Here is a 22422-nt window from a genome sequence, read left to right as displayed (position 1 = left end):
TCCTGGCATGCAGCTCCTCTGGCTGCACTTCAGCAGCTCCTTTTTAATTTGGCTCTTTCAGCAGCTCCGGAGAGCCTAACAGGGTCTTGGTTTTTAGGGGTGGGGTGTGGAGTGGGAGTGTCTTGGCATGCTGCTGCCTTTTCACTCTCTGGCAATGCCATTTGTACCTTTTCTTTCTGCTCCGTCACCTCTGAGGTGGCTCCAGCTGTACACTGATGGATCTCCTATGCAAACAGATTTGTCACCCTGGGCTCTGCTTGACTCTCATACCAGAGCAGAAATAGATCCCTTCAGTCTTACAGTGAAATGTTGTGCCCCATAAAAGAGCATCATTAATGTGGGTCATAGGATTGCGTTAGCCAGAAAGAATGATATAAAGCCACGGCTGCAGAGATGGCAGTTGACCTGGTCCAGATGGGGCTTAAATTCCTGCCCTCAAAATATGTTGCTTCTGCATAGAAGGGAAGGACCAAGCCAGTGTGGAGAGGTTTCGAAAGCTGCCATGGGGGTATAAAGACTTTTTTGTTTGTGGGCTTATTATGTCATCCCTCGGTCATGCAAATGTCGCCCCAGAAGAAAGACTTTTTCACATTACTGCCTTGTTCTGGAAAAGTCCCTCCCTGATTATTCATGACCACTGATGCCTTCAGCCATGTGCTGCTGTAGGGTGTAAAGAAATTCCCTGACGCAGTGAAAGGCAGGAAAAAATCCTGTACACCCGAACTGAGTCAGTCTGAAGTATTTATGACTTTCCAGTTGGGCAATTAATTTCTCATGCAGCCCAGTTATGGTTAGAAAAGGTCTCTGTCCTGTGCCAGTTGAAGTTTGTTACCATTATATGAATGTTCACTAGCAATGAGACCCCAAGCTGGAGGGATGAGCAGGGAAATCCCCATGATCTATAAAAATATTGGTGAAGTAGATTAAATTTTTTTTTTTAAAAAAAAGCTGTTGTTTCACTTTATAGTAACCTTTCAACATGAGCATTTGATTGTTTCTGGGCAGTTTGGTAATAGATGATGGAATCTTTTATTTCTGCCTGTCCCGTCCATGTTTAGGATTGCAACTGTCAAATATTTCACTGTCCAAGACTGTTTAGTGTCTCATGTTTTTAGTTGCAAATCCAACTCTTTTCCCCTTGCCACTTAATTGTTCCCTGTGGCATCGTTAAGCCCCGTGCCTTCAGTTTTACTTCGTTTGATTTGGGAGGGAGACAGGATGGGGTGGGTACACCTTCTGAAACATCCCAGATCCATCCTGAGCATGCTCCTTGCCCCGCCTTTCAGCTCTATTTCTTTTCTTTGTAGTGCTATTGTTGGCCTATGTCTTTTGTGCCCAGATGAGGGGGTAAAGAAAAGCAGTGGAAACCCCTTGTTTAGTGGCTGCTTTAACTGGTCCCTCACACTTTGCTCCAAAGCCATCATATGGTCAACAGTGCTTCAACCCAGATTTCTTGGGACCTTAAATGAAGCATTTATTAAGCTGTACCCAAAAAGATTATCACATTTCCTGACAGTAAAATACTACCCATCCCATAAAATGAAATTAGTAGGAGCCTTAGAGGCTGATAATCCTGCAGCGCAAGGAAGGAAGCAGCTGCAGAGTTTAAGGAGCGCTATACTAAATTAATCTGTTTGAAACCACTAATGTAAGTCCTGTTTCCTCAGATGAATGGCATAGTTATGTCTGAACCGGTGCCTCTATTTCTCTGCTGATATTTTACTGAAGGGTAGTTCTGGGGAAGGGTTTAATTTCTCCTGTCGCCTTATCTCTGTGATCCACTTCAGTTCCGTTTCAGTGACGTTCCCGTGAAGTGTAAGACTAAAAAGGGGTTTATTGTCTCTTTGAACTGTCTTTTGCTTTGAGGAATGAGAGGATATAATTGTAACATAGGAAGGACAAACTGAACATGTTCAGGCTTGTCCTGCCTGATCTTTGCCCATTTCTTTTTTTTTTTTTTTTTTTTTTCTCCTTGCAGCTAGCACTCATGACTGGGATTTTCCAACCGATAAAGTCTTGGCTAGCCTAGGGGCTAATATGCTCTTAGCTAAATAAGCTCTCTGGATGGCTGGATGTGCGGTTTCTTTTGATGCCCGCCAAGACCAGGGTTTGCCACTTTATTTGTGTTTGCCACCAGAGCATCAATCTCTTGCTGTTCATGTCTGCAGGATGAATGCAGAGGAAGTCTTGGGCAGATGGTTTTCATATTCCCTCAGGGATAATTTTTTCCACATGTTTAGTGATCTTTCAGTAGTCTCTTCTTTTTTTCAGTCATGTTTAGATTTTACTAGAAATAGGTCTGTGAAAGAAATTAAAGGCAAATATTAACCGGACTTAAAGTAACCCAAAAAGAACATCTCTAAAGCCTTCAAATCCCATAGTGTTTTGCTTTTAGGATACCTCATTTATTAGTGTAGTTGAAATATAGGGTTTGTTGGCTATATCTGTAAACACCATAAATTGTGCTTAGTTTGTGTCATTTAGTAAAATCTTTGCCTTTGTCTGAGGCCAGCTTAACAACTAGCCTTGTAGGAAGCAGGGATTAAAGGTAAAGATGTTGGTAATAAACTCATACCAACTTTTTTCCTTAACAGCTGCTATCCGATAATTTACTAAAGAGGAGTGAATTTCAAATCCTTTCCTTCTGCTAATCTGTGTCTGCTCTATGGCTATGCTCTTTGTACTGGGTGCTGCCATTTTGATGAGGATTGGCAGCCATTGCATATACACTGGTGATGTTGGGCTGATCAGTCCTGCAAAAAAATTTTCAGCTCTTCCTGACTTTGCACCTTTTCCATGATGGCCCCGGCTGATCTTTTCCAACCCCTTCTCCATGATGTCCCCAGTGCAGCTGGGATTGTAGTGTTTCTTGATAATTCCTCATGATCTGCGTGGCTCGTTTTACTTTGACCCTGTGGTTTTTACTCAGTCCTTCCTCATACTATTTTCCACTGACTCAAATTTATGATTTGAGTCAGGGATCCAGGATGCATCCCTGGGACAAAGCCTTGTTTCTAGGGCAGCTGGTTCCTGTGGAGCTGGGCCAGCCGACACCAGTGTTCAATGGCAAGGCTCCTTGGGAGAAATTCTTGAAACAGTAATAGGGATGTCATGTACCTTCAAAATCTACACCTGTGTGTTTCTCTCGTCAGTGGTGCTGTAATACACAGCACTGGTGTTGTGATGTCAGGGTGCTGCAAGACACAACAAGTTGTGAGTTCCCATTGCATCAGTGGTGTGGCTGGGGCAGCAGAAAAGGCTTTTTGGGGATCCAGGGAAAAGAAAGACTAGAGGAAAACTGTGGCCCACTGGTCTGAGCACTAAACTTGCATGTGAAAGATCTGATTTTTAAGGCTTTTTTCCACCATGATATTTATGGGACCTTACCCTGGGGCACTTAGGTTTTCTGTGCTTCATTTCCCTGTGAGTACGTATGGGGTGTTTGCACCACTGTCACCCACAGGAGTGCCATGAAGATAAATTGTGAGATTTGAAGTCTGAGTTTTTCAGCTGCTACTGCATTATGTCTGTCTCCATATGTAGGAAAGGAAAACTTTATGTAGGGATTATTGTGAGGACTGGTGGGGACCCGGGTCTGGAGAGCCTTGTACTTTGGACACCCCAGTGCTGTACAGCTGTACATCCAACAGCTCTGGCACTTTAAAGTCCATGTTTTCATGTTTTTTCCCTGCTGAAAATAAAATTGAAATGAAACAGAAGCACACAATTCTTTTTCATTGTGCACTCAAAAGAGAAAGAACCACCTGCTAGTCACCTCTAAAGGTAAATAATTTCCTCATCAACCAGTTTGTCTGTTTATGTGGACCTCTTTGGTGCACTGAAAGCAGCCAGCTTCTACAAGGGTCCAGGATATCACAAGCACCAGTCTAAAATCCTCATCGCCGCCGACCGCTAAAGAACATGGCCCATTGCTGCCTTGAGTTACTGACTGTAGCATCTAAAATACAGGTGTTCCCTAAGATGTCCTGCCAAAGGAGAGTGTGGCCTCTGGCTCTTGCAACACCAGATGGCTTGTAATGTAAATCTTCTAGGTACAGCAAACCCCAGGCACGCAGTGGGCCAGCGTTGCGTTCAGTGGAGCTACAGAAATGTATAATCGGAGGTTTCCAACCTCCTTTGCAGGCAGCTGGCGGCTCACACACTGCTCACCCCTCCTTGTTTCCAGCTGCTAATTTGCAATTAAACGCAACTAAAAATACAGTAAACACTCTGCTCGCAATTTTCCGTCCATCAGGTAGTTTGCAGTTGCCATCATTTGGTGGTGAATGGAGCAGGCTTCTGCCGTAAGCGTGTGCCTGGGTGGAGAGGCTGCCCATGAGGCTGCCTAAGATGTGGTTCCCACCCAGCGCTCCCATAAATACCAGTTCAGCACAACGCAGCTGATACTAACTGGCATCCCTGTAGGTGGTCTCAGTAGCAGGGCCAAGATGATATGCGGTGCAAGAAAGGAACAAAGCGCTTTTTCTCCCTAAGGGGAGTGCCTCCAACTGAGAGCAAAGGTGTGGTAGGCAGTGCTCGAAATGCAGCCGCTGCACCAGGTCTGCAGGTAGAAGATGTTCATATTCGGGGTTTTGGCAATGCTGCAATCCACTGAAACACGCAAGGTGCATAGAAGACCCTGCAATTACATGTGACTGGTATGAAGTACATTAAATCTAATTCATTACTCCAAAAAGTGCAGGCAACTTCAGTTAACACTGAATGTGCTTTTTAACCCAAATAAATTATTTTCTGCTATGCTAAACGAAATAGTTAAGAAAATTCATCATTCAGTGAAGTTTCTTAGCTGTTCCTTGGCTAGTGTTTGTCCTACAGCCTGTGTAGGGGAGAAAACTACAACAATTTGCAAATATGAAACACAAAGCAACCTCCTTTCTGAATATATTTAACATGCAGAAACCATTGTCATTATGGGATGAAGGAAACAAAATGCTTAATTGGGACAGTTCAGTAAATATAGTAACAGTGAGACCACTCCTGGTTTGAGTGTATGAAGCCTGCCCAAGCAAGCAAACGGTGTACCTTTAGTTAATGGCTTTGCCCATTATTGAAATGGAGTGACTCACTTTTCTCATGCAGATGGCTCCTTCTGGGGTCAAACTCTTCACAAAATTAAATCAGCAGCACCACAGCCCTCAGGCTCTGTCTTTGCTGGAGAAAGGGTTGTTTTCAAGGGAGCTGTTGTGCAACTGAAGAGGTTGGAGTGGGATGCTGGAAGGTCTTCCACCTGACGTGTGAAATGTTTTATATGTGACTTTTTTCATTAGTGTTCCAACATTGCTTCCCGTACAAAATTAGCCCTAATGTGTCATGTTTCATTAAAAGGTCTTACTAGACAAAAAGGCACTGGAGCCCTTGATGCAGCACAGTAAGATTTTTCACACTTCGAGGTATGAGGTGTTGGCTGCCAGTACTTGTTCCAAAGCAAGATCAGTCTGTGCCGTACCTCTGGTAGGATGCTGCATTTACAGTTACTTACCTCAAGGTAGAGAAGTAACTTGTTTTGCTAGGGATTATGTAGCTTAAAAATGTCATTCACATGAATGTGGTCCGGGTAAAAGATGACATTTAAGTGTCAGACTTGGCTAGTCAATGACTTTGCTATTTACCTCGTTAGCCTTTGGGTGTGGGGTGTGGAGAGAGCCCTTTTGCATGACACGAGGATTGCTCTCTTGGATCATTGCAGTAGCTTTGCCAGGGCCCTGCTTGCAAAAGGGACGGGCAGAGGAAGAAACTCGAGTCCTTTGGTGGGCTGATGATGGGGCACCTCCAAGCTTTGGCAAAACAGGTCCTTGCCTGCAGCATTAGACTGTCTGCCCACAGTCCTGTTGTCTACTTGCCTGTGCCAGAGTGGCGAGAAGACATGCTCATTGAGGAAGGCCAGAGCATCTGGTGTCTGTGTCTGGTTTTGGCAGGTGGGAGACGTCGTCTTGGAAGTAGCAGTCACCGCCTGTCTCCTCAGTGCCAGCAAAGGCAGTGGTCCTGGCTCACCAGAGCTCTCTTATGTTTTCTTTCCCAGCCGAGTCCTACCCTTTCCCCTCACAGGAACTATCTGGCCCCCACCCCTCAATCCTTGGGCAGCAAATTTCAGCTTTGCCCACGCCGTGCTTTGAGCCAGCTCTGAGTAAGCGAGTGCATCATGATCGGTGAGAGGTAACAGCTTCAGCCGATGCCAGAGTTGCAGATCCTCCAAAGTCACTGCTGAGAGCCAAGACCTGACGTGCCGGGAGTGCAGCCCAGGTTACTATAGCAAATCCTCAACAGTTTCCTGCCCAGCTGAGTCTTTTGGAGTCTGAAGCATTGTAACCTCATAAAAGCTAGAAAAAGCTTGAACTCATTCAAAGATTATTTCACACCACCTACAGCACTCTATGAAGTCAGACATGCTGTAACATATGATTAACGATGCGTTCGGTGGTGAGTCACCAGGTAGTCTAGCGGGCGCTGCTCACCTTCTAACCAGTCTGTGTGTGGGAGTCCTTACCCAGTGACACACCCAAACCGAGTGTTTTATTAATTCAAACATTCTGAGTTTGGAAGAGAAGTTTTTGTTCTTAATTTAAAAAATAAAATAAAATAAAAGACTTAAAGGTTTTGCCACCTGTTAGGGAACAAACATCCACCATGAAGAAGGTGGGGGGGATCCCAAAAAACTATTATTACTGTGTATGGTTGGAGTATCCAAGAAAAAGACTGGGAAAAATATATCTTTAAGAGATGGGAGATTGCATCTTTTTATTATATTAAATAGTCACTTGAGAAGATGCGTGAATATTTCTTGGACTGAAATGTAGCATTACCCTTTTCCAATTGAGTGTCCCATGTGCAAAGTGAGAGTTGTTGTTATTCTTTATTATCTGGAACGTTTAAGGATAGTAGGAAAAAAAGCAGCATTTTCCAGGGAATGAGCAAAAATGAGCCTGTCTGGTTTGTGAGATGGTGGTGGGAAACACGGTTTTGATTCCTGCTGCAAGAGGAGAAAATTACACTTGTGTCTCAACATGATCTGGTATCCTTTCTCCAGTAAAAATCATAGTAAGAAGCCTAGGGAAGAGAAAGAGTGGGACAAACTTGCATAATGCTTTACTGATGACTTTTACAGCCTCCAACTGTTTTCAACTCAGGGGAGTTCCTGACATGAATGAATGTGGTTTGAGACTCTTTAGTAACCCTCAATGGATCATTCTTCCAAGTGCTTGGCCAGTCTCTCCTTGTACTGTTTGCTTCCACAATGCGAGCAGCAAGAAACTCCACCAACCTTCTTTCTACACATTGTGGGAAGAATTAGGCCTTTCTCTTTGTTTTGAACCAGTCTCTGACATCTTCGTTTGGTGCTTCCCAGTTCTTTTGGTGGAAATGATCGTGTCAGCCACTTCCTAACCCCCTGCTCCAAGTCCCTCACAAACCTGTGGACTTTTATTAGATGTCCCTTAGACATCTTCCTGGGGTGAAGGCTCTCAGCCTACTCTGGCATAAAACCAGTCGCCATGAATTGTCCTTGTTGCTGTCCTCTGAGTCTGTCCCATTTCTTAGATACCTTTTTGAGAGGAGAGGACCAGAATTGCACGCACTATTCAAAGTACTGGTGAACCAGGAGTTTATACAGTGGTCTAATGGGGTTATTTTCTCTGTTCGCTTGCCGTTTCTTTTATGGTAATCCCTGATGTTTGATTAGCTGATTACTGAGCTGATGGTGGAATACTCTATGATAGTCCAAAGGTCTCATTCCTGAGTAATAACAAGCAGTTCAGAAGCTATCATTTCATATGTGAATTTAAGATTTGTTTTCCCTGCATGCATCACTTTAAATTTGATCTGCACTGACTTTCAGCTGCCCTGTTCTTGCCCAATCCCTGAGTCCTCTAAGGGCCATATGCAACTCCCCACTGACTGCTCTTTTCCCCAGTACTCTTGGTTGCATATCCTCAGCAAACTTTCTTGCCTCACTGCTGCTCCAGATCATCCACAGATAGATCGAACAGCACATGTCCTGGCCCCACGGGTGGGATGCCTCTGCTTTGAGAACTGACCGCTTACACCCACTTTCTGATGCCTATCTTGACCTGCCCCAGCTCATCCAGTATTAGCGCTGCTGGGATCAAAGCCAGATGTTGCAAGCCCCCGTTCAGGGAGTGCAACTCATACCTGGTCTTTGTCTAGACTCTTCCATTTCTAGATGTACAGGGTGATACCATGGAGCGTGAGCAAGTAACACCTTAGCCAGCCAGCGGGCTAAAATCTTTTGGGGAGTGAAGCTTATTCCCCCATTTGTTATAAATGCATGTAAATGTGCAGGTGTTCGGTGCACCGAGATGCCAGTGGGACTGTCAATGCCATGCAATAGGGAAAAGCAATAATCACACATGCAAGTGCAAGCTTTGAATTAACAAAGTGCGGTATTTTGAAATAGGATGTTTTACCAGAAAAGAGCACATGAGAATAAACGATACTCAAAATTAGTGGCGGATTATGGGCAAAGCATTCAAATCCGCCCACGTCTGATTGAAGCGTAACTGATATGCCTCTTCCGGCAATTAGCCGAGTTCCTCGGAGGAGCGCTGCGTTGGATCAGGCAGCAGGACAGGCTGGCGCAGGCAGGCTGCTCCAGCTGCCTGGGAATTAGCATCCTGCCACAACCATCCCCTTCACACCCCGGCAGCGGGATCTGCCCTTCTTGAGCTGGGGCCGGTTAGTTCAAGCTGCTTTCCATTGCTGGGATTTTCTTTGCAGCAGGAGCTTGCTGGGGACAGATAGCTTTGTTTCTGCAGAGCCGGTGATGGACAGCCAGCCTTATCCGTTCACACAGAGCACCACTTATAGAGGGAGCTCTGCTAAAGGAGGGTTTTGCCTGTAGAAGAAGCCCAAGTGGTTTTATTTAATGCCCTGCTCTGACCTAAAGGGTTTTTTCTGCAAGGCTGAGTGTCAGGTCCCACCAGCAGCTCTCCTTGTGCTGGGTCAGTGACACACATGGGAGTGAATGTCCCTTAAGGGAAGCTAAGTCACCAGTAGCTCTGATGACTCTGGGGATGGCTGTGAACTCCTGGCCCTGTCCCACACCTGGTGTCCTCAGCACACAGCAGCTCTGACGTGCCTCTGCCATTGCACTCCTGTCTCTTTGCCCCGCTAATACACCACTGCTAAACTTCAGCAGCCCTCCCTCGCCCAGTTCTGACGGAAATGGTTGATGCAGGATGCCCATATCCCCTTTCTCTTTTTTTCCTTTCCCACCACCCGAATTTTCCAGATGTGGCTGCCACTAGAAACAAGCAGTTGAATGAGCACTTGTCTTCGGGTGACTCATTCTCGCCCTGTGAGGGGCTCTGCACGGGGTGTGGACACAAAGTCTCACCTACTCCTTGGACAGCCTGCAGTGATGTCAAGTTTGCTGGAGTGAAAAAGAGACTCCTGCTCCCCCCGAAGCAGCAGCAGCCAACTTCTTTTGCTCCTCATCTAAAACATATGAAGGCAAAAAGGACACCCTGGTCATGGTTTCCAGTTGCATCAGGGCAGTGAACTCCCTCCTTTTCCTGCTGATGGGTGGGAGTGGGTATCTGCTCAGGTTTTATGTTCCGTCTCTAGAGAAATCTCAGGCTTCCAGAGAAATAATGGGAAAATTACAACTAAAGGAGTCCCACTGAGGGGCTACAGTGAAATATGGGTGATTTATCTCAGGTGATTTGTCCTACTTCTTGTGAAGTACCTTCTACCTGACCACGAGAAGCAAGTGAGGAAGGGCATCTTTCTCCAGCACATCCCTCAATGGCTGCATTTGTTCCCACTTGGGTTTTAACATTCCTTCAGCTGCATTAACCTGTGCTCCTTGCTTCACACGCTGTTTCCACATGGGCATTTGCTTGGACAGGAGAGCCAGGGGGAAAGATTCCTTCCGCATTTACTCATGCCTTGGTGTGATGTTTTCTTCCACGAGGACAGGGAGAAGGAGGAACTGTGGAAAGGAAGGTCTGGGGTTCTTTTTGCGTTCCTCTCGAAGGCACAGACAATGTGATGGATGGTACTGGCCGTCAGGGCTGCCTGGAAGCCTGCTGAGCATGGGGCTGTCTGGGTTTATTTGTGTTATTGTGCTGTTTCTTGCCCTGGGCTGTGGAAGCCAGGCTATCTCTGTACATTTACATGAGCATCCTAGGAAATGTGTGAAATTTTTTGAGGCTCCATAAATCTATTTTTGGTTGAGGCTTTTGTGGTTTTGTTTCTTTAAGAAGCTTTGGTGAAAATTTTGTGCTTGCTTTTTTGTGGTTAGGAGGAATCTGAACAACATAGACCAGACCACAATGGGTCAAAGAGGAAGTACAGTCAGCAAGCATTGTCAAGGCAGTAAAACAAAGTTTCCTGAATGAAGCCATCACTAATTTGCAATAAATTATGCACTAAGATTGTGTATCACTAACTTAATCGGGATCACAGCAGCCGATGCTCACTTTCTTACGGACCCAAGGCTGCTTACTGGAGAGCATGATTCGGTGTCATGGTTCCACCTGAAACTTTTTTTTTCACCTCAGTTTTTTGCTTTTCTTTTCTTTCTAACTCACCAGCTGTTTCTCACCCATAGCTGCTCCTCTAAGGGTGTGAGTGGATGAGTGGATAGTGTGGCCGGACTGCAATCAAAGAAATATTTTGAGAGTCCTTTCAGAGCTCTTTAAGGAATCTGGGCCAGCTATGAATGCCGGCTTTATACAGGGCTGTTTTGAAGTAGGAGTGAGTCACTAAAAAACAATTTGTGCTCTCTCCATGTTCAACTTTGACTTTATTAAGAAAAAGAGAAAGAAAACAAACACAATCCCATTCACTGCCGAACTACACATTGATCCTTTAATCATCAGGGAATCATTGGGAACTGCTTCCTCCTTGAAAGAATCGCTGTATTGACGCAACATTTAATTGTGCAATTACACACGTGGGTTTTTCTCCTGGGCTTTGCAGAGCAGGGCTCTGTGGCTGGAATGCTAATCAGAAAGCAACTGATACCATCTCGAGGCACACACGGCCTGAATGCAGCCTCCTGGCTGGCAGCCACCCCTGGGTACCTTCATGGGTCTGTCCCAGCCTTTTTAGGCAGGAAACCAAAGGTGGGAATTGCAGCCCAGCAAGGTCAGAGCAAGGACTGGGATTTGGGCTGGAGCCCAAAACTGTATCCTGTGTTAATTTGTTGTCACCTTCCTTGGTGGAAGCAGGACTCTCTGGTGCCCATCATTCCCTGGCACTGCCTGGGGGCTGTGGCTGGCAGGTACCAGCCAGGACTCTGTTCAAACACCCTTGTCTTTGAGCTGAAAATATTACCTGCCTGCAAATGCCGGGTCAGTAGCCTCTCTCCTGCTCCTGTGCCACTGCCTGATCTCTGTATGGTGTGCACAGCTTTGTGAGATCGAATATTTCATTGAAGTTTTGCTGAAAGTATTTCCTCAAAGCTACTGGGAAATGCTCTGCACATGTGTTTGTACATATATATGTATGTGTATGCACCCACACATACTTTGTGGATATACTTTGGCCAGGCCCCGCTTTCCAAGAGCTGCATTTACTGTAAACCACACCAGATTTCTCTGATGCTTCATGTGTGCCACCTCTGACTTCAGGGGCACGTGACACTTAGGGCAGAGCCACAAAAAATCACTTCCAGGAGTTGGGAAGCATATGGGAGCTCTTGCTGTCACCTGTGTAACTGTGCCATGTCTAGATTCAGAAACTGAGCCCTGATTGAGCTCTTTTGCCTCACTGACCCTGATGGGAGCAGGTTGTGAAGTAACACAGAGCATGTCCTTGCATTGCCTCACCTGGGAAGTGTGGTGCACATTGGGATTTACCTGCCCGTAAATACAGAGGCTGGTTAAGTGTTAGATGGGAAGAAATGCAACCCTTCTCCAGCTGGCTTTGAATGCTTATATTTTCTCTGGATTTAATCTGTTTACCATGACATTACTACTAATGGTTTCACCATCAGTTCTGCTTTCCCACCAGCATCAAGGATGGAGTTTCCAGAGGGGCAATCCTGGCTGTCAGCCTCATTCCTGGCCACACCATCAGTCTCACAGCAAGTGTGCCCTGGGCCACCCATCCCACTTTTTGAAACCCTTTAAAACTTTTTAAGGGATGCTTTAATGCATCCACCACACTTGCCTAATGGCCGCAGGAAAATGAAAAGGAGAGGCTTTTCTTATGTTGTTAAGCAGTGTTTGGCTGATCTTATGGGCTTCTGGCCTCTAGGTCCTTCTGCTTATGTTTTCTTCCTATTTCTTTGAAAGCTTTAGGTTGAGGCAAGCTGTGCCTGCTCCTGTTGGCAAAAACTAGCAAAAACTAGTCCTCCTCTGGGTTCATGTGTTTGCTCCCTGCAGCCTATTGCTTTGCACCCTGCTGATGGAAGGACCTTGGGGCACATCAGTCCCATGCAGGGCAGGATGATGAATTTTGTTCCTCCCTTTCACAGCAAGGCTGAAAACACACAAAGAAGAGCAGGCAGCTGTGGTCCTAGCTGACCTGAGAGGAGCTTTGCTAGCAGAAAACCCTGGGGGAGAGCAAGGAAGACTGCTGGCAAAAGTCAGCAAGGGACTCTCTCTCCAGATACAAGAGAAGCAAAGGAATTATAAGTAACATGCTGAATTATGCAGATAAAGTTACTCATGTTATCTTGACCATAAAGCCCAGGACGGTAAAGGTTCTTAACCTCTATTAATCAGCAAGAAGCTGGAAGAGGCCGCACAATGATCTCAGCTGCTGAAGCTGCTTGTGCCCTTTTGCTCCCTTTAATTTAATTGTATTAGTTCTGCCCACATCCTTTGTTCTTCCGCCCCGCTCAGGAAATCTGCTGCTGGATTTGGCACAGCTCATTCTGGCTCCACATGGCTGGTTTGTGGACAGCCAGGAGGGACGAGAGGGAGGGCAGGAAGGGAAGAAGATAGGAAAAGGTCCCACAGGAGCAACCTAATTAACATGCCTCATTTGTCTTAATAGTGCCGCTGTGTCCCTTCCTGATGAAACTTCCTCCTGATAAGCCAGACAGGCAAAATTGAATGCAGAGGGACTCCCGCTGACATCGACAGATACGAGATTTCATGCTTACATTTTTTCAAAAATAAAGACTGCCCGTAAGCCAAGTATTGCATGGCAGGAGCTGTCAACCCAGTGATCATCCCTACCCCTAGCCCTTGGCTCTGCTGAGGGGTCAGGTTGTCTCACCCTTAGCTTAGCTGTTGTGGTTTGCACCACTTGTTCCTCATCAGACCAGTGAGAAATAAGAGCAACAGCTTAGCCCCAAGTCCTCCACTCGCTTAGCATGCAGAAAAAGGGGTCCAGTGAGCACAGCAGAGGGGTTATCAGTGCCAACCCCCAGCTGTTTTCTCTGCCGGTGGCAAAAGCATCACGTACCCCTTGCCAAAGTTCTGTTCTTCAGGACTGTTGTGGGGTGCAAACCCTCCCCTGCCCTCCTGCTGCTTGCTGGACTCCTCCAAACCACCACCACCTCCCTCCCACCGGCCTCCCCAGGGCTGCAGCTCCCTCCCAACAGCATCCAAGGGTGTGGGTAGAGTTTTCCTCATCATCAGTGACATGAAGCATCTCTAGCTGAGGATCCAGCAGTTTCCGCAGCAAATACACCGTCCCCCAGTCTCCTGTCAGCATCGTTGCAAGAATACTCCCAGCTCAACGCACTGGCATTTGTCTTCCCTGCTGCCAGAAATAATGATTCACCACATGCATGCTGCTTTTAGCATTTGTGTCCCTCTATATGACAGTATAAATATTTGTGTGTCTTCGTATAACAGGAAAAGACAATGTGTGCAGTCCCTCGCCTACCCAAGCCCCAAAGCAATCCTCAGGGGGGGTTCAGACGTTGATGACATGTCAGGAGAATCACCCTGCACTGCTGCTTTATAAAGCAGCTGCCTTTCACTGATGCTGTACTGGAGGGGTGGCACAGGAGGTGTCGTTATGCGTAATTCATAGGTTGTAGTGGAAACTTCAGAAAAAAAGAAACAAAGATATATCAGAAAAAGAATAAGGGCCTGCTGTGTCGATATGGCATTTTTATGACCCTTGGTTTCGCTTCATCTTAAACGAGCAAATAAACAAATGCAGGGTGGTTTCCTGGACACAGATACATTATCTCCAGTTCGAGAGTTCATCCCTGCCAAAGGATGAGGTAGCAGAGCAGCTAACCCGAGGGTGTACCTTCAGCACCTTTCCATCAAGGAACGGTATTTGGAAAAAGATGAAGCACTTCCAGAAAGCTGTGGTTAGGAAAAGGGATTTTCAGATTATTTTGAACACTTCAGGCTTGCCTGGGAAACAAGACTTTGAGCTCCATATTTTACTGGATTTCTCTGACTTCAGAGTCCAGTCATACAAAATGCCACAAATCCATTATGGCAAGCCCAGGTTTCCTCAAATGTGTAAACTGTCAAGGTTGTCCCTTTCACAGCAGTGAATCAGTCTTATGCTTGCAGTCAAGTTGAGCATTGTTTGCTTGCTAGTTTTATAGGGGGATCCTTTCTAAATTGCTTGCTGCAGTTCTTGGATCTGAAGAGTAAAACATATTTATGTTGGCATGTGGGATTCTGGAAAACCCCAGGAAAAAATAGGACCGGAACGGAAGTTTTTCTATTCAATGAAAATTTTTGACAATTGAAATGATGTGTTTTTTCATACCAGAATGAAAGCTTGAAATATAGAAACTCCAGAAAACATTAAGCCACTGCAGCTACTTATTTTGATTATTTTATCCTTTCTATTTTGTTAGTAAATTTATGTTGCAATGCAAAGTAGAAATTCCAGATTTCTTGAATAAAAATTTGGGTCTCCAAAGTTGATTTCGGTAGTTTGGGAACTGTTTGGTAGATAATTTTAAATCAGAAAGTGGCAATCTCCTGTGCTAAAAATAAAAAATAACGATCCGGTAAATGACTAATTTTGTGGTCCGGGGTAATTAGTGGAACAGCTTGGCAGATGGAAGGCAGCAGGTCTAAATTACTGCACTAAGTCCATTTGCAGGAAGATATTATCTGACTTTGTTGTTATTAATAATAATTAATGAGAATCAAAATGTTCAGCTTGAATTTTTGCCGTTGTTGTTAGCGGGAATATGTGTGTATATAGATGCGTATTTGCTCTGTGATGCTTTTCTCGGTTGTTTGCATTTCAATCCTTGGCTGTCTTGCTCTGGGACTTTAATAATACTCCAGAAATTATTCAGACCGCACCTTTGTCTAGCATGGAGGAAACTTGAGGCTTTCACAATTAGTGCTGCTGGTTATTCCGTGAAAAACACATACCGTGGTCTGACAAGGCAAGCAGCAAAGAGTCAGGCAATAAGCAGCCCTTTATCAGCAGGTTCAGAGGGAGAATCGGTTGGCAGCTCGCAGCTCACTTTGCATCTTGTTTTTGCAGCTGGGGCTGCAGGGACGGTGTGGTCGCCCCCAAGTCTGCACAGGCTTGCACAGCTCCAAAGCCTTCTCTGGTGAAATCCAGGCATTACTTTGCTGAAGTCCAAGGTGTTTAAATTTCAATGCCTCCAAGACACCGTGATGGTCACTTAGTGTCGTGCCCTTCATGACACCAGCCTTTGGTGCTTCTGCTGGACATTCCCACCCCAAACCTGCGCCCTGAAGTAGGTTTTAAGCACATGTTTTATGAAACCCTTTGACTAACAGGGTTCCCATGATGGGGTGAGTGGATAATTGCTCTCACCGTTAAAAACAAAACATACTTCTCCCTTTGTTTTCAGCTCAGCTCTGCTGAGTTTCAGTCTTCCAGCCCTGGACTTTGTTCCACCTGTGTTTGGCAGAGTTAAAGCCCTTCAGAGTCTGAAATCTTCCCACATGCTTTTAAAGACTAGGAGTCATTATTTCCTAATCTCTTTTAAGAGGACAGCGATAACTGAGAACTTATAATTGACTCTATTGACTTTTACATGGTTTGTGTTTGGGGTTTTTAGATAAACTGTAATTGTTCCTTTTTATCATTGTAAAACTGCTGTTAATAATTGCTGTCCACTGTGTCTACATCTAAGGAAGCGGCCCCACTTCTGTTAAAGATCCAAGTGTTTTGGGCTCTGATGGACAGTTGAAGGGGTGTTGATTTGGTTTGGGGCACCTTTGGAGAAAAGTAGGTGCATCAATCGAAGTGCTGTTTACTCACCTCCTCAGAAGGTTTTGTAAATCATGTTTGTTATTTTTAGCGGCTCCTTTTCAAGTGGTATTGTATCTCCGGTGGTTTCGGTTCTGGTTGTAGGCTGGGCTGTATGCTACCATCCTTAATCATCTTGAGTGCTTTTTTCACTTTCCTTAACTTCATTTGATTTTATTGCGAAATTTCAAAGGGTGAGATGATACTTAGATGAATGAAATTGGGGATTAGATGGGGAATTAGATGGATCCTAACAAGCAGATGCTGTGCTTTTGGTGGGAAGATTTCTAAGCTCATTAAACCAAGAGAGGCTTTTTTTCTCTGACACTTACAGATTTAAAAGCATTGTATCATACCCTATTACTCCTATTATTAATACAATTGATAAACTGTCTTAATGGCAGTAGCCATCTTTTGGAGAAATTTTGAACCTTGGTCATATCCAAAGCTTTCATGAAAGGCTTATTTACTGTGACTTCAAGAGGACTGTTCCTCATCCAAGTGCCCAAGCCTTTGCAGGATGGAGATACACATTTATTATATTTATCCACTTACCTGTATTTTTTCTGTTTGCAGCATTTTTGTTCCTACATATGTCGGTCTGGTGGGAAATCTCATAAATACCATGATAGTAGTGGTTTGCATCCCTTTGCAAGCTAAACCAAAGTCAGACCATCGTGTGACAGAGCACAGTAAGTATTTACTGTTTCTGATAAATAGCACATGAATAGGGACAGGAGATTGATATGCTGTAAGGACTGCTAAAGGACTTGGGATTGCATTTAAGGGCAAAAAGGTGTCAACCTTGAAATGCTGACACTTTAATGCCTAATCTGTGCTTATGGAAGATATTGTTCCTTACCTGTCGACTACTCTGCGGTGCAGAATTGCAGGCTTCCAGCCTGGTGCTCACCGTGCATCTCAGAAAAGTTAATGTGGACCCCTTGCTGGGGGCTAGTTTGGCCTGGCATGGGAGACAATCCCACAGTCTCACAGGGGTCCTCTGCATGCAGACCTGGCACCACTGCCTGACCTCCTGCCATCGGCAGACAGCTGTCTTTTCAGAAAGGTGGCGGTGAACCCGAGCAGGCAGTCTCAGAGTTTCTTGCTTCCTGCCTCTAACCTATATAAATACAGTATTAATCAATATGTCATCTTCTGTAGGCTCATCACAGTCTGGCAGCGTGTTTAGCATCAGAGAAATCCTACGCCTGATGAAGTTTCCGGGAGTAATGGAAGTTTTCATAGTCAAGGTCTTTGCTGGACTTCCCATAGGTAAATCTTACCCATTACCTGTGATTGCTGAAGTATTTAAAAAAAGATGATACACACTATAGACCAGGCTTGTCTCGAGTTACTGAGAGCATGTTGTGTTTGACCACGGAGCAGTGAGGATTCAGCTCCTAACTCGATGCTGGATGGTTTCAAATGCTTTCAGCTATGTAGGGTCAAAACCCTGGAACTTAATGTAAAACAGACTACTTGTCACAGGCTGCTTCTGTGACTTTTGGCAAATCACTTAATCTCTCTACTCCATCCCCCTAGCTGCAAATGTTTTTTTTTTTCTTGTCTGTCATTTCTATTCAGGCTGTAACCTCTTCAGAGCAGAGGGAAATCATCTGTACTCTGCCAGAAACACCGAGGTCCTTCCTGATTTTACTTAGTGATTTTAAGGGGTATGTGTACCCTAACCTTTTTGCCAACAACTGAAAACTGTTGCTGGATGAGAGGCTGTGGCTGCTCTGTTGGCTGCATGCAGGGAAGCCACAACATGTTTATTCCCTTGCACACTGATGATGGTGTTTGTTCTTCTCTTCTTCATGTATTCTGCTCATTTTTTTGTGTCGTGGGTAGGAACGTGCTGCTACCTCAAACACATCCCAAACCTGCCTGTGTCCCTGCTCCCTTTGAGTCAGTTGCTGTCCTCGCATGGTCATGTCTCCCAGTTTGCCTGGTTATACATATCCTCGGCCACAATTTAATAATCTTTAATTTTGCCTGCCCTCTAGTTTCTTTCCCCCCCTGCTCGTCTAGAGACAAGACAGTTTGTCTGCCTTGTTAGTGGTGGTGTAAGGACAGGGTGATGTTCTCTGCCCTTCCACACAGAGAGCCTTCATGGCTCTTTTCCTAGTCAAACCTAGAAGTGCAGTTTCTCTTGATTATGGTTTCAAGGATTTAATTTTGTGCGCAACAAAACACATGCACATCATGCATCTGAACAAACTAAGGCACTTCACTTCCAAACAGGGATCCTAAGAGAGGATTTAAGGCACCTTAGCTTTAATACTTTGCATCTTTTTTTCTATTCATCTATATCTGGAGAAGCCGTTGAAGTTTAAATAATGTGAAATATCATTTACAAATTAAATTCTAATTTGTAAACTGTAAATTCAGTTTACAAATGAAAGTCGATTTGGCTGTGCAGAGTGGCTGAATCAGAAGGAGATGGCATTTCTGGGCTTGGCCAGGTTCATCTGTTATTCCTTGCTGAGGCTCTGGGGGAACAAGTCTGACTGGAGCTATAGAATAACATTCAGGAAAGTAAAGGATTTTTGGTTGTGGGTTTTTTTTTATTTTTGTGTGTAGTTGGCACTGGTTGAGATCAGTAATGCCAGCTGGTCCTACCTGCACCACTGGAGACACGATGCTGTCTTGATGGACTGCTGGCTTGCCCTAATAGTGCACTTTTTTGTGCACTTTTTTGTGCACTATTGAAACTAAACTTTTAAAACTATATTTTTAGAAGTGTTTATAAAATGACAGTATTTCACAGAATAAGAGAGTCAAGCAATGTTTTAAGAGGGTTTTCTTTGCTGATTCTGGCTTATTTCTCAGCTTAAAGTAGCATTCATTTCTCCGTTTAAAATTGCCTGAGACTGCATCCATATGCAATCTGCATGGTAATTTCCTGTGTGCTCTCCTTTTTCCAAAGGCCAGGCAAGATTCACTTTGTTTTAGTCATCTCTGCTGAAATGCAAATTCCTCCCTGTTGCTGAAGACATTCTTCTTTTCCCATGCACAGCAAAAATGCACACCCAACAAAAGCGAACATCTCCAGTCCAAAACTGCAAGGGAACTTCTAAGCAAAGAGGATGGAGACAGTGAAGCTGAGATTTAAGGCAGAACATGGGCTGATAGTCTGCCACTGAAATGGCTGGGAGTATTTTCTTAAATACAGGAATGGGTTCACTCAGAGCATTCCTGCCACAAGTATAGTGCTTGCAGTACAGTGAGAAGTGATTAAAATCCTAGCGACTTCCCTTTGCAGGTCTCACTTCATTTCAGGTGGCTGACCGTAGGATGGCAGCTGAAAGGGGATTTGGCATTCACCTATTTCTCTTCAGCTCACAGCTGAGGCTGAGCTCCTCATGAGCTCATTTACCTTTCATCTCCAGGCTCCAACTGTATAATTAATTAGATCACCCAAATTACAGACCGTTCTCTATTTACTTTGTAAACAAGTTTGTAATATACACAGAAGAAACCCTTCTGTTCCTTATGGATCTCATTGTTGTCTAAAATTAGCTTGTTTGAGACTGAAAGAGCCTCCCCGGGAGGGCTGCAGGGCTGGGATCCTCCTCCCTGTGTTGCATAAAAGCAGAGACATGGGCTCTGTGGGTCTTGCAGGAGGGTAGCTGCCAGGGGATGGACGGGTGGCAGAGCACTCCAGCATGGCTCAATAACATTCTCAGCCGACCCGGGAAAAGAGAGACTCATTGCATTGTGGTAGATAAGAGACAGAAAATAAAACACCAGGATAAAAATGTCAAACCATACCTCTTAGTGACCAGAAATCACCAGGGCCTTGAAAATACTGATAAATAGCTGCTTGTATGGATCTTTGGCTGCATAAATCCCTTTGGAAAACCTGGTTTTAATATTATTGCTTTAGCACCTGTGTCCCATTTTTAAAAGGACTTTCTTTCACATGTGGAACAGCATTTTGCAGTGAGCCCTAGGGCTCTGATACCCATCACCCTCCAGTGTAGGAGGACTAAGACAGGCTCCCAGAGTCTGTGCTCGCCTTCTCACACTGCTCTTACAAATGTCGAGTCTTTTTTCTGAAAATAGTTTGCACTCCTGTGTCTCCTTGGTGCTTTTTTCCTTTTCTTTACCACATCCTGCAAACTATTTACCTGCTTTCTGCTGCATCACCCTAGTTACTCATGCCACTGGTACCAGGTTTTCTGAGTTTACCCCTTATTTAGACCCCTTAAAAAAAGGTGGTGTTTCTGAGGGTGGTTTTTGTCATTTTCCTTTTTTTTTTTTCATGTTGAAAACCTGAGCCTTGCAGTGTGAATTGAGGCTTATCTGGGCAGCTTCTGAATGAGCTTTTGGTGTCCCTAGAGGAGCTATTCTTTGTAAAGAATGGTTGTTCCAATGAGCATAAAATCTTTTGAGTTCAGTCTGGAGCTCACCGTGTGGGTTTCACCAAGAAATGTGTGAAACAGTGGCAGAGACCCTCTTAGTTGCTCAAAGAAGGGGAGGCAAGGGGGTCTCCCTTGTCCAAGTAGCTTTAAGTGACGGTGCAGGGGACACCTATGATAAGAGGAGACCATCTCCAGGGCAGCTATGCAGTGTGTAATGCTAATTAAAGACCACAGCCTACCCCCCTGCTCCAAAAGCAAGCAGCTCATTTGGAGAAGAAAAATCCAAATCTGCCTTAACTCGATGAGTGACTTCAAAGGGAAGAGGAGCTGTAGAAGCTGGCGTGTGGTACCAGGAAGAAGCGTCAGGTATGTAGGAAGGTCGAGCCCCTCCTAGGTGGTACCTGCAGCAGGGTAGCAGGATGAAGGGCGAGCGCCGGCTTCGATCTAATCTTCCTGCAAGTGAAACAAAGTGTGGTTTTTCTTTCATTTCTTCACGTGTGCCTTTTATAAACACGTGCAACTCTGTTGCCTGGTTTGGCTGTTGTGAGTAAATACTGTTATTTGCATGTTACCTTAAGCTGGCTTGAGCTAAGAGCGATTTCAAAGTAACTGGATAAGGATGGGGTGCTCTCCGCAGAGGGGTGTGGTGAAGCCATAAATCTTCATGAGCTCCCCAGCACCTTCTCCAAATATCTGGAGAGTAGCAGAGCAGGACACTCTTCCTGCATCCATCCCTCTCCCCCAACACCACGGGTCCAGCTGGGGTGCAGTGATCCTGATTAAAGGGGGGAAAAGATATCTCTGATGGAGTTCAGGAAGGCTCTGTGGCAGGTCCTGGGGTGGGAGGGTGGTGCTCCCTTCAGGCGAAGGCTTGGGGTGCTTGGAGGGAGGTCCTCGTTGCTGCAGGTGCTCTGCTGGTAGCAGCGCCGTTGGGTTGCTGGATGGGGTGGAGTTGTGCTGGTTTGTAAAGGTGCGAGTCCTCTGCGGCATTTTAGTCAGCAGTTTGGGATCACTCTCCTCACACTTCCAGGAGATGCCAGCAAATCCTTCCCATGCCATGGGATTAGTGACTCACTTTGCCAGGCCACAAGCTGTTTTCTCAGTCCTCACACGTTGCCTCCTGGGCTCTGTTTTCTTCAGGAAGGAGTGCAGCTCCCTATTTACCCAGTCTTTGCACCTTGGAGGATACTACAAGGAAGAGCAAGACCCCTAAAGGTCGTCTGCCCTCTTCTCCTCTCTCCAGCAGGATCAGAGCTCCCAATGGGCATGTTGTGGGGTTGTTCACATGCAGAGAGCCCCAATTTCCTGCTGTCTTGGTCCATCTGAGGTGCGCACAACACTGGAGGAGGCAGCAGCCTCCTAGCCCATACCAGTCTTTGAGAGCAACGTTTTTTCATAATATTTTTAATTTGATGGCTCTTTGTGTACAATGGGAGTGTGTGTACACGTGTCTGTATTTGTGTATGTTTGGTGGTGGGGAAAACACACACTACTGTATTTTCATGTGAGCTTAAGTGAGTGGGCATTTTCCGTTACGCTTTCCAGAAATTGCCTTAATTGAAAAGCAGACCCAGCCTGTGCTGTTTCGGTCCATACTTTCCTGACTGTCCGTATGAGAGATGTTTCACGTGCCACCAACATCATTGCCAAGGTGTGCAGTGAAACCACTGTATTTAGGCTGATGTCACCAGGCTGTTCCCCATGGTGAAAATCTAACGTCAGGAAAAAGGGTGAGGAATCCAATCAGATTATTTTTATGGTTACAGTCTTGTCTGAACAAATGTTTTCTCACTGTCTTAATGGTTAGTCTGGCTTCAGTGATACAAATATTTACCAGTTTATAATAAACAGCTGAATCTACGGCCTACATAGTCACATTATTTAAAGATGAAAGTAAGTG

General features: G+C 45.1%; 1 protein-coding gene across 1 annotated transcript in view; it reads left to right on the top strand.

The window, feature by feature from the left end:
- SLC67A1 (solute carrier family 67 member 1) overlaps positions 1 to 22422 on the top strand; it is a 76871-nt gene that overhangs the window by 35355 nt on the left and 19094 nt on the right. Inside the window, exons 7-8 of the mRNA XM_074918254.1 lie at positions 16729 to 16844; positions 17317 to 17427. Coding sequence (XP_074774355.1) covers positions 16729 to 16844; positions 17317 to 17427 — 227 coding nt within the window. The remainder of the gene's footprint in view (positions 1 to 16728; positions 16845 to 17316; positions 17428 to 22422) is intronic.

Source organism: Athene noctua, chromosome 14 (genome assembly GCF_965140245.1).
Source record: "Athene noctua chromosome 14, bAthNoc1.hap1.1, whole genome shotgun sequence".
Classification (NCBI taxonomy): Eukaryota; Metazoa; Chordata; class Aves; order Strigiformes; family Strigidae; genus Athene; species Athene noctua.
Note: the sequence above shows the minus strand (reverse complement) of the source record. Positions and strands in the feature narration are given on the sequence as shown.